At 38.9% G+C, this 12,488-nt stretch overlaps 1 protein-coding gene across 4 annotated transcripts in view; it reads right to left on the reverse strand.

Moving 5' to 3' along the window:
- Positions 1–12,488, reverse strand: part of INPP4B (inositol polyphosphate-4-phosphatase type II B) — an 839,852-nt gene that overhangs the window by 73,239 nt on the left and 754,125 nt on the right. For all 4 annotated transcript variants that reach the window (XM_043902501.1, XM_043902500.1, XM_043902504.1 and 1 more), the window contains one exon: positions 10,750–10,847. In XM_043902501.1, the coding sequence (XP_043758436.1) occupies positions 10,750–10,847 (98 nt within the window). The remainder of the gene's footprint in view (positions 1–10,749; positions 10,848–12,488) is intronic.

Below are 12,488 nucleotides of genomic sequence, written 5' to 3' on the forward strand. Positions count from 1 at the left end.
TCAGCATTTAGAGGTCAAAAAGGTAATGTGGAATCAATAATGGAGGTTGAAACACAGCAGCCAGTGGACAAGACCAATCACAGAAAAGTAGGGGGGTGGCCTGGAAGACCAATGATGAAAGAGGGGAAAATAATCATGTCAAAACTATTACTAGATCACGTAGGAAGAGGACAGAGAGGACTACTGGCTTTAAGAGATAGAAATATTGACAAAATCAGTTCCAGTAAAGTAATGTGGACCAAAGGCTGACTAGAGTGGGTTTAGTAGAAACATGAGAGGAGAAAAATTGAAGACAGTAATCTCTGAATTGCATTTTTGCCTGCTTCGGGGAAACATTTTCAACATTCAGGAAGCCCTTCATTATAACACAATTTTCCCATGTACTGCCAAACCCTTTCCCTCATCTTTTTATATGTCTCTGCAATGCCAAACATATGGATAATATGTGAAAAATTCCTCAGCCATCTGAATGTTTCCAAATACACATAAGTTTGAAATAAAAAGCAAAATATTTGGATGACTAACTAGATTTTTCATTTGTATATCTGTATGTCTACATAGTATCAAGGTTGCGATGTCTGGAAAACAGAAATTACTACTAAATAAATTATAATAGTAATTTATAGTTCCTATTGGAAGGATTATCATGTGCTAAGAAAATTCTTGAATCTTCTGCCATTTTATATCCTTAAGTTTATTAGAAATGCCCAAACAGCCTATAGTATTCAGATTATTCTTTGTGCTTAGGAAACTGAGACACATTAATTCAACTTGACACAATAAATCAAGATCATCTCACGCTGAACAGAATCAAGATTACAGCTGAATTGTTTTATATACACATTTCACTTAGGTCAATAAATGTTTGTTAAACAACAAATAAATAAAAGATATTACAGTTTTACTATTCTGAAAATGTTCACTTTCTTCTATGTTCATGGCAAGAGTATTAATGAAATGCAAAACACAGATTTACACTTTGATAGATAAATGTGTAACATCTTACAAATCTAAGCTAGTGGGTCTCCAATCTTGGGCTTCCCTGGTGGCTCAGACGGTAAAGAATCTGCCTGCAATGCAGGAGACCTGGGTTTGATCCCTGGATTGAGAAGATCCCATGGAGGAGGGGCTGGCAACCCACTCCAGTATTCTTGCCTGGAGAATTCCATGGACAGAGGAGCCTGGTCGGCTATAGTCCATGGGGTGGCAAAGAGCCGGACACGACTGAGTGACTAACACACATACACATACACACACACACACACACACACACACACACTCAAATCTTACTGTTCAATACAGAGGGGGCTTGTTAAAACACAAAATGCTGACCCCACAACCCCATACGGATTTGTTTGAAATGATTCTTTCATGGATGAAGTGAGGAGAGGTGCTGAGTGGCAAAGGGTAGATTGTGCTGGTCCACACTGATCAGCTCTCACTATCTGAACCCTTTCCCGTTCCGCTGGCAATAGCAGGTAGCCTCATTTCCCAGGCTACTTGCTGCCCTTTGATTTATAATTAAGTTAAGGCAATGAGGATTGAGAGGGAGATGAAGTAGGAGAAAGAAGCCAGAAACTAGGATATTTCTCTCTCCACCTGTTTTTCTTGCTGTCTCTGGAACTGGTTGTGGCTTCTCTGTGACTTCAGCTTGCACAGGGCAACTTCTCTGCCCACGGTCCCACCTTCTAGTGGACAGTCCCCACCAAGAACCTAGATGGAGGTGGGGAAAGGCAATTTTTGTGCCCTGGGGCCAGTCGACCTAGGTCTCTTCAGGACCTGGGTTAGCTACTGCTAAATTCCTGCTGTTGCTAAATGCTGGGTGGCCACATCACCCTGGTTAATTTCTCCTCAGTTTATTCATGTTTATCTCCGATCTTCCACAGTAAATTCCTAAAATGCTCATCTGCGTGACTGGGCTCTGACTAATACGGCTACTAAGAAATTTGCATTATTTTTCAAGTTACACAGGACAGTCTGGGCTAGCACATTCTATCAAATTCAGATACCTTTCTAACCATCTGCAGGTTAGTCATACCCTGATCTCACCCTCAAAGTATATAGACAATGGGAGGGAAGCAAATGAAAGAGATACTCAGAAAAGGAGAAAGGTGATGGGGTAAGGGTCTAACAGTGCGTTTTGTCACCCACAGCTGAAACTTAGTTGACAGAATTAAACAGCAGCCTCTGATGTCACTGTTCTGGGAATGCTAAGGGTCTATCCTCATGTTCATAAAGGGTCTCTCTACATTAATGTGAACTTTTCAGAGGAAGTCTAGTATTACCAGGTGTGGGGAGAAAGGTAATAATTTAGAAATTTACTTTGAAAGCTGCAAAATAGTTAACCTGTATCAGAAAGTTCTTTCACTCAGTAGAAACAATCAGGATTGTTGACTTTTAGTTAGGTGTGTGTGTGCGCACAATCATTGCATGTGTGTGTTAACGCCTTCTGAGATATTTGCTTTCCTTCATTTCCTTACTTTATAAATTCAAGTCACTTGCAAAGGCTTCAAAGGACTGGAGTGCTGCACTCAGATGTGTCTGACTTTTTGTGACCCTGTGGACTATAACCTGCCAGGCTCCTCTGTTCATGTGATTTCTCAGGCAAGAAAATGAGTGGGTTGACATTTCTTTCTCCAGGGGATCTTCCCAACCCAGGGATCGAACCCACGACTCCCATGCCTCCTGCATTGTAGGCAGATTCTTTACCAAGGAGCCATCGGGGAAGCCCCAGGACTGGAGGCCAGGCTCAATTTAAGTGGTAGTCCAGGGGCAGAGAGCTCTGAAGGGCAAGGACAAGAAACACCCACCACAGCTTATTCTACGAAGTGAAGGCAACGTGTTCAAACTCATAGTGACGGCAAGCCGTGTTGTGTGCATCCATATACGTGGGTTCCGATTGTAAGCAGTAAGTGGATGAATATGCAGAGACAGCTTTCTTTGTTTAGGGAGCACTGCCTGTCGACCCAGAACACAGAGCTGATGCTGTCAGTATTGATTTCATCACACACTTTCTGTTCTGCAACAGAGCTCATAAAATAACCACTAACTGAAGAAAATATCCATCTAAGCAGCCTTAATTTTCACTGATAAACAGAGCAAATGTGGTACAACTCTTCTCTCTGATACATGTTCAGTATTCCAAGAACTGATTTATATGTGGCTCCTTGACTTTATCCATCTGTAACACAAGATACCTGTTAGCATGTGACCACACTCCCTGGTCACCACACTCCCTGGCTGCCAGCAGTGTGGAGAATCCAACAGGGTGATAGGCTAAAGACGTCTGCCAAGACCTAGGGCTGATTTCTTCCGGGGCACAATATGTGCTATAAACATTGTAGTTAGTTCTTTTTCAGCAATAATCTGAAGTGTATCCGTTTGTAAACTCATTTCACACAAAGTACAATTACGAATGATATTTTAGTGGTTCCAGTCTTTTCATTTCTTCTAGAAACAAAATGCAGTATTATCATTCAGGAAACTATTACCACATATTTGTTCTAGAAAAATTATCTTGATTTACTAGAGAGATGTGTTAAGTTTGAAAAACTGGTTAAATTTTCAATGACGATATTTTCTTTTTTAAAAGATATTTTTCTTGATGTGGACCATTTTTAAAGTCTATATTGAAGTTGTTACAATATTCCTTCTTTTTCATGTTTTGATTTTTTGACCCCGAGGCACGTGGGATCTTAACTCCCCAACTAGGGATTGAACCCGCCCTCCCTGCGTTGGAGGCTAAGTCTTCACCACTGGACTGCCATAGAAGTCCCTCAGTGGCAATACTTTAAAAAGACAAAGTATGAGATGTTAAGGGGTGAGTTGATTCATTCTCCGATCTAACAAAAGCCACTTTTATATATTCAGCTCTGTATTCACAGTCAAGTTTTTCTTTTTCATTTATTTCTGGGAAATCCTCTCATCTGAAGGTTTTTCTTGTCCCAGTGGAGTCCTATTACTTTTTTTTTTTTTTTACTATTTCACATTATTTTGAGTTTTAATATCTATAATAACTTTCTTTCTAATTTTATCCTTAACTGAACAGCTTTGCTCCTATGCTCTATTTTTAAGTGAGAGGTAAGATAAATCGAAAAACTTAAAACAAAAAATGTTAACTGAAAATATAAATTCAAAGCAACAAAAATCAGTAAATTGCACTTTGTTAACCAAATCTTAGCTCAGCAAAAGTGAGCATCGGAATGTGTGGCATTCCTACACAGCTTTTACGAATTATAGTTAAATAATTAACTATAAATTATTTAAAAGAGCTTGATAAGATAACAAGGGAAACCATGATTGATCTGATTTTGAAAGTTAGTATGGTGGATGTGTGGAGAAGGAAATGGCAACCCACTCCAGTATTCTTGCCTAGAGAATCCCGTATACAGAGAAGCCTGGTGGGCTGCTATCCATGGGGTCGGCCAGAGTCGGACACGAGTGAAGCGACTTAGCATGCATGCATGCATTGGAGAAGGAAATGGCAACCCACTCCAGTGTTCTTGCCTGGAGAATCCCCGGGACGGGGGAGCCTGGTGGGCTGCCATCTATGGGGTCGCGCAGAGTCGGATACAACTGAAGCGACCTTAGCAGCAGCAGCACGGTGGATGTAAACATCTTTTTTCAAGGTTTTTCCTCTGAAGCCATCAGGGGACCATGGCAGACCTGATGACGTTGGTAGACCATCGGGGGTATAAAGACCAAGCCAGAACTTCTCTTTGGACTCCTTTCAAACCATCTGTACTCAGAACATCAAACTAAAGAATTATCTGTGACCTCTGGTTAGAATTCTTCAGGTGTTAAAGGGCTTCAGCCAGGCAGGGCAGCTTTCTTTTTCTAAAAACCAGAGTACTACTTTTTCCCCTTCAGTGAGGGTTCTGACTTTGCTTGCTATGGGAGGCCTGTCCTCTGCTCTCTCTCAGAGCCCTTTGCAGGCATTCTGGTCAGTTCCAGAGGCCTCACCATCGTACCCCTCTATAGAACCTCCAGATAAGGTGGTCAAGGGCATGTGTTTACCTGCTTACCCCCGGCAAGTCTATCTGTCTTTATAATTTCTGTTTCTCTTAGGAAACTAAAGCAAAGAGAAAAAAAAAAAAAAAGAGAAAGCTTCTCACTCGATTCTTGCTTTGAGTCTACTTTTTCATTTCTCTACTTTGCATTCACGTTACGTTTCCTAAGGGTGACTTTTGCTCTGTTTCTTTACTTGTACATCATGAGTTCTCTGCCTGAATGTTTGTGATGTGGTTTCAACCCATGCTTTTATTAAAACTACTCCATCAAATATCATCAAATACTCTTAACCACCAAATCCAACAGCTTCTCTTTAATCCTCATTCTTCTTCCTTCAACAACACATTCTTATTCTATTTTTGAAGTTCTTTATTTATTCATTTGTTTGGCTGGATCGGGTCTTAGTTGCAGTATGTGTGATCTTTTGTTGTAGCACTTCGGCTTCTCTCTAGCTGTGATGCACGGGCTCAGTAGTTGTCGCACAAGGGATCTTAGTTCCTTGATCAGGAATGGAACTTGCGTCCCTCGCATTGCAAGGCAGATTTCTTAACCACTGGGCCACCAGGGAAGTCCCCACAATTGTAATTCTTGCTCACCTTCTCCTAGTTGATATTCTTTTCATTTAGCTACAGTGATGCTCGATGACCCTGAATCTAAACATTTCTCCATTTTGTTGTGGGCTCCTTAGTCCTCCTTCCCCTATACTACAGATACTCTCCTCCTATCATGTATATTTTCTCATTTCCTACATGGAATACATAGAAAAGTATTTAAACAATTCCTCTAAAATGAATTATCCATAAAATATTAGTACTATAGTCCATGGGGTCACAAAGAGTTCGACACGACTTAATGACTGAACAACAACAATCCTATTCTCTTATTTCTGAAGATGGAAAGAATTCATAGGCACTTTTCTTTTTCCCCATGCAGAAGTGAAATCTGTGGCAATTCATGACCACACAATGAATGTCAGAAATGATCAAGGAGAAACTAACACTTTTTTGACAACAAAAGCAACAAAAACAAAAGTAAATTATTCACAGAAAGGATCAATACTAAGAAAGAGCAACTTGTATTCTGGAAAGAGGGCTTCCCTTGTGGCTCAGACAGTAAAGAATCTGCCTGCAATGTGGGAGACCTGGGTTCAATCCCTGGGTTAGGAAGACCCCCTGGAGGAGGGCATGGCAACCCACTCCAGTATTCTTGCCTAGAGAATCCCATGGACAGAGGACCCTGGTGGGCTACAGTCCGTGGGGTTGCAAAGAGTCAGACATGACTGAGCGAAGAGATTTAGAGTTAAGATACACGATTCCTTGATCATGCTGAGTCATGAAAGTGTAAGCTACTAGGGGCAGAGTCTTTCATCTTTCACCATCCATAGCAATAGGCACAGAGTCTTACACACGATACGGTCTCTCTCAATGTCTGGCAAATTGAATGGGAGGCTTATGGCAACCACAGCCAAAAAAATACAGGATGAAATATAACAACATTTTACTTACCCTCATCATCAGCCTAAGATTTTTTTCTAAAAAATATTTTATGCAATTGTTATGCTACATTTGTTAAATATTATATGTAAGATGGATATCAAATATCATGGAGATAGTTGACATCAGCTCACTAAAGGCCCTGCCTGATCCCCCTTCTAAGCTCACAAGCTAGAACAGCCCACCCTTAAAGCACTCACACAGGGACCAATAAATGGCAGCCCTCCAACAGAACTGCATGAAAATGTCCTTCTCCTTTGCTTTGGAAAAAAGACAAGAGAAGGGCATTATTACCAAAGAGAAATGAGAGACTGGAGATTACAAATTGACACTTGGTCAGTCCTCATTTAAAGGGAAAAGACAGCATTTTGTCTGCTCCTTTCATGAAACTCAGGGGCCTTGAATCATGTGAGATGAGATGGTTACTCTAAATCATGGAGCAGTCCGTGCCAGCGGTTTACAGCAGTACTTTATTTTATTTTGCTAACCCGCCCCTTAAGTGTCTTAATGCTTTTGGTAGGGTATGAAAGGGGCCTTGAAAGGTTTCTGAACTCATCAAACCCATCTGGAAGATCAGAGCCAGAGAGAGAGAAACACTCATACCTGCCCCATGGGAGCTTCCCTAGTTGATCAAAGAGGCCAGTGATACCACAGGCAGGACCTGAGGGGAAGTAGCTCCTGATGATTTACCATGCCTTAGAGTCAAGGCAGCAAGAACAACTGTCTGAAAGCTGCATCACTAAGCCAGGAAAATGTCAAGGGAGAAATCCACAACACAAGGTACCCAGACAGAGCACAAACCTCTCAGCCATCAACAGCTCTGTCTGATACCAACCTCAGATAAACATATAATACATACATGTGTATATGTATATATATGTTTGCGTGTACATGCATTCATACATTTATCTGTATACATATATCTACACAAATGTATATACACATATACACATGTATCCATTCCATTAGCGGAATACTTGATAGGTGGGAATGGCCTCTCTCTCGGCAGATTCATGGGATCTAGGGCTGGGAAGTGCCTGTTACAGAGGAGGGAGCCAAGAATGGGTGATTCCTTTCCTGTAAATCTTTGCTGAAACGTCTATTGGAGCAAGAAATATACATATATATGTAAAAACATACGTGTATATCTAAATGGACACCTATACATACACATGTATGTACAGCTCTAGATCCCATGAATCTGCTGAGAGAGAGAGACAGACAGAGACAGAGAGAGAGAGAGAGGCCATTCCAATGCACCAAGCCTTTCACTAATGGCCCTTCTGCAGATACAAGCAAGATGGAGTTGGAGGATAGTAATTCTTGAATTTGATTATTTCTTCCGAATGAACTTGAGACTTTCAAATAGATCAGTCTATAAATCACCAGACTTTGCTGAACACGCTGAAAGGAAATGGGGTTCTGTTGCCTGGCAACTTTAATTTTACTCCCCTCCCCACTAATAACTCCTAAGGGGTGTGTGTCCCATCAGTACGGCTGATAGAACTATTAGGACAAAAGGATTCTGCATGTGTAGACTGCTGAATTGAGACTATCAACTGAACCTACTACATATTTAACAGACTTGGAGAATATTTGGTGAAGAATCAGTGTTTTAGACCATAAAAGTTAAGTATAAGAAAAGTAAAAGGATGGTACTGCTTGATTGAAAGTGAAAATATAGGCTAAAATAACTTATTCATTAACTCCTGATATTGCAAAACTAGGGGGAATCCCTAAATTAAAAAAAAAAAATCTTTGGGGATAAAAAGGAAAGTTTTTATTTACTAACAGAATTTGAATAGTTCATAAATCATAAAAAACCAGGGTAAGTAAATTGATGGATAGGATATCCAAAATGGATGAATAAGTGAAAGTAATATGGTTAGAGGTTAACTTATTCTTTTAACACTACTACAAATTATCCCTTGATTTCACTATGAAAGAAAAATAGTAATTATATGGATTAGGTATATGATCCCACATGGAAATTTTTTCCTCCTTAACAAATAGACTAACCTTTATTCCCAATCTTAATAAAACTTATTGGTTCTTCCTTGAATGGAGTGCAATCCAGTGATGCTTTGGGTTACAATATTTCTGCATGAGGAATAATCCTATATATGTCAGTGTAATTTCATAGATATGGTTCAGACTTTTGTTATGGAAAATAACCACAGTCACGTCACACCTTCATTCTGCACCAAATCTATGATAGTGCTGTCTCAAAAATATGTTGACATAACAGGAAACAAAATATCAGAAAAATTCAGTATGTTAAGACAATTTATTTCAACTAATGAAATAAAGCTGATTTGATGCAAAAGTCCAGCCTGTTTTCAAGGATGAGATATATTTATATGTTTCTAAAACTGTTATTTTAATTAGCAATACATTATATGAGATCTCATGTTCTTCACATTTTTAAAACTTACACTCCCATGAAGAGTTTAAATGACTTGAATGTAGGGATTACTTTGTATTTCCTATCTGAGAAACACTTCAACAGTTATTTATACATATTTCTTTTTTGGAGTGCATAATTGTTTATGTATACAGTATTGAAATCTTTCAAAGACTATCAACAACCTACTTTTTAATATAACATGTGTTTTGAGTAGAGATGGTATAGCATTGGTTCTCAAATATTAGTATGGATCAGAAATCACCTGGAAGTCTTATTAAAAGATTGCAGGGCAAGTGCAATAGATCTGCAGAGGGGCCTGAGTATTTGCATTGATAACAAATTTCCAGGTGGTACTGATGCTGCTGGTACAGGGATCTCACTTTGAAAGGACCCCTATAAATAGAAATCAAGGTGTCTGTAAAAATTCTGGGAATTACTTCCAAATTACAAGTAACTGTGAGAGAATTATCCAAAAACATCCAAGTTATAATAAACTTTTCCCATTACTTACTAAAGCAAGATAGTTTTGTTTATATTATTAACCTTTCAAGTAATTTACAAATCTGAAATTCATAAGTATGCTGACTGCCAAAGAATCCCTCTATACTCAATTTCATTTTGGCATTAAAAATATTTTATGTGAAATAAAACATAAAAACAGCAGTAAAATTTTCTAATGATACATACATGGATGTGCTTATGCCACTGTAATATTCTGAAGTAAAATCACTGTGTTATAAAGAGACCTAAATACTCTGCTACCTAAGCTATTTCAAACTAAGTATCAGAATACAGATCAGTGAACAAATTGCCAGCAGATAGATGACAGGCAGAGTTTAATTACAGCTTTTGGTAACAATATTTCTTACTTTATTAAAACCTAGTTTCTTATTGTGACTATCTAAGTAGCTCTACTTATTTATGTATAGTACTTATGGAAGAGCTCCAAATACATTCTTGAATCTGTGATTTTGGATTGCTAAAACACGTGCTTAATTTTGTGGGGAAACAAAAAGATGGCAGTACTGAACCATGGCCCAAAAGAAAACAGAAAACAAAATGTAAAATGTATTTCTATAGGCTTATACCCCAACATGTTCACATAAATATTGCAGTAACTGTGTTCAATAATTTGTGCCTTAATTTATATCACTTTTAGTTACTTGCAAAATTTATGTTCTGATTTATATGTATAGGAATATATAGAAACATACACACACACAGATTCTGATTCTGGGAAAGATAGAAGGCAGGAGGAGAAGGGGACAACAGAGGATGAGATGGTTGGATGGCATCACTGACTCAATGGACATGAGTTTGAGTAAGCTCCAGGAGACGGTGAAGGACAGAGAAGCCTGGCGTACTGCAGTCCATGGGGTCGCAAAGAGTCAGACACAATTAAGTAACTGAAAACCAATACACACACATATATATGCTAGAGATATATCTGATATAGACTACAAATCAGAAACCTACATCTTTATTAAAGTCTTCTATGTAGTTAAGAATTCTACAAAATTTCTGTTGGATTCAATTGAGATTTCTAATTATGAATTCCTTATTTTTCACTTCTGGCACTTTCCAAGGACACTGAAATTAATGTCCTAGTATGAGCAGCAGGACACACTTGAGTGCAATCAGAACAACGAGGCAGGTGTCTGCGAGGCCACCTTGGCAATCAGTCTCTTTGGTGCAAACAATTTCAAAATCACTCTCACATTCCCACCCCATGCTTTTTTCTTCCATTGACCTTTATGTCTGTCCTCTCCCAAAGAATTATTAATCAAGAAATTATTATTGTTGTGATTTTTTCTTTTTTTTGGTAACTTGCATACTTACAATCAGGAGGCATCTTTTCCATAAATACTGTGCAATACTCTTTAAGGAGTTCAAAATTTTCCTGATTAATACTTTCTTGCAAAGAGACATCTCCAAACCTAAATATAGAAAAAAGAGAATAGTTATGATTTATAAAACAGGACCCAAAAGTAACTTTTTTTATCTTTCTTTTTTAAATAGATGGTAATAGTTTTGCAAGGGAGGAGTCTGTTTTTTGAAACAACATTGCATAATGGTGAAATCTAACATATTCCAGTTTCCACTGGCCCTGATTCCACCAATCTTTTTTGACATACCAAAGTATTCTTACAATCATCATATGTGAACCTGAATGAAATAAATCTAAAACACTAACCCCATGCCTCTGCATAACCGACACTCTGTCCAAGTTAGTTTCTCCATCTCTGCAGGGCTGTATCTCTAAAGACACAAAAACTCTCCCCTCTCTTTTGATCCCTCCAATCTTCCTCTTCACCAATGATAGCTTGCGGAGCGGTCCAGAAGACCAGGACCAGATACTGAGCTGCATATAGCCTTAAACACACTGCTGCAGGCACACGGAGAGCCCTCCACTCTCCCAGGGACTAGCTCACTTCTGTGAACTGTTTTTTTCTATCCACACCATGAAGGATGCCAGCCTCCTTACTGGGGCTCTTCTGTTGTCTTCTATAAATGTAGTGGTTTTTTAGTTTAGTTAAAAAAATAACAGTAAAGGATTAAAACATTCTTATCAAATCATGGCAAAGAACACACTAGCTAACGATGTGGGTAGGAGATACATAGAGAGTAAATTATAGATAAGGAAGCATTTTAAGTACTCTCCAAAAGTTTAGCTTTGGGGAGCTTTTTCAGCCAGGCTTTACAGCAAGACAGTAACTTCCTTCTGTAAGAAGTTTTAGAGAATCTTTTAAAAATGTATTCTGTGAACCTTAACTCTTACGTGTTTTTGATAATCTCTACATGTGAACCGCCGGAAAATTGATGCTTTTGAACTGTGGTGTTGAAGAAGACTCTTGAGAGTCCCTTCGACTGCAAGGAGATCCAACCAGTCCATCCTAAAGGAGATAAGTCCTGGGTGTTCATTGGAAGGACTGATGCTGAAGCTGAAACTCCAGTACGTTGGCCACCTCATGTGAAGAGTTGACTTGTTGGAAAAGACCCTGATACTGGGAGGGATTGGGGGCAGGAGGAGAAGAGGATGACAGAGGATGAGATGGCTGGATGGCATCACCGACTCAATGGGCATGAGTCTGAGTAAACATCAGGAGTTTGTGATGGACAGGGAGGCCTGGCGTGCTGCGGTTCATGGGGTTGCAAAGAGTTGGACACGACTGAGCGACTGACCTGAACTGAACTGACATGTGAACCATCTAAGATGCTAAAGTAATTCCTTTATCTGCTAAAAAATGGTTCCTTACCATTACTTATGAAATCACAGAAAATCATCTGTCATTTAACTGAGTAAACTAGTATGAAAGGATGTGTTCATATAAGGATATAAAGGATATGTGTTCATATAAAGGATCCTCCAATAACACTTATTTTAGTAAATAAAGGAAAGGATAACATGTTTTAGGTCCAGGAAATGTTGACAAAATTAGCAGAGTTTACAATGCTGAAATACATGTGAGCATTAAACAATTCTAAAATTTGATACACACACATAGGTATTGGAAACATGAAGAAAGCTAACCCATGCGAATATTCTGCTATTGACACCAATATTTTCCTTATTATTT

Source organism: Cervus elaphus, chromosome 5 (genome assembly GCF_910594005.1).
Source record: "Cervus elaphus chromosome 5, mCerEla1.1, whole genome shotgun sequence".
NCBI lineage: Eukaryota > Metazoa > Chordata > Mammalia > Artiodactyla > Cervidae > Cervus > Cervus elaphus.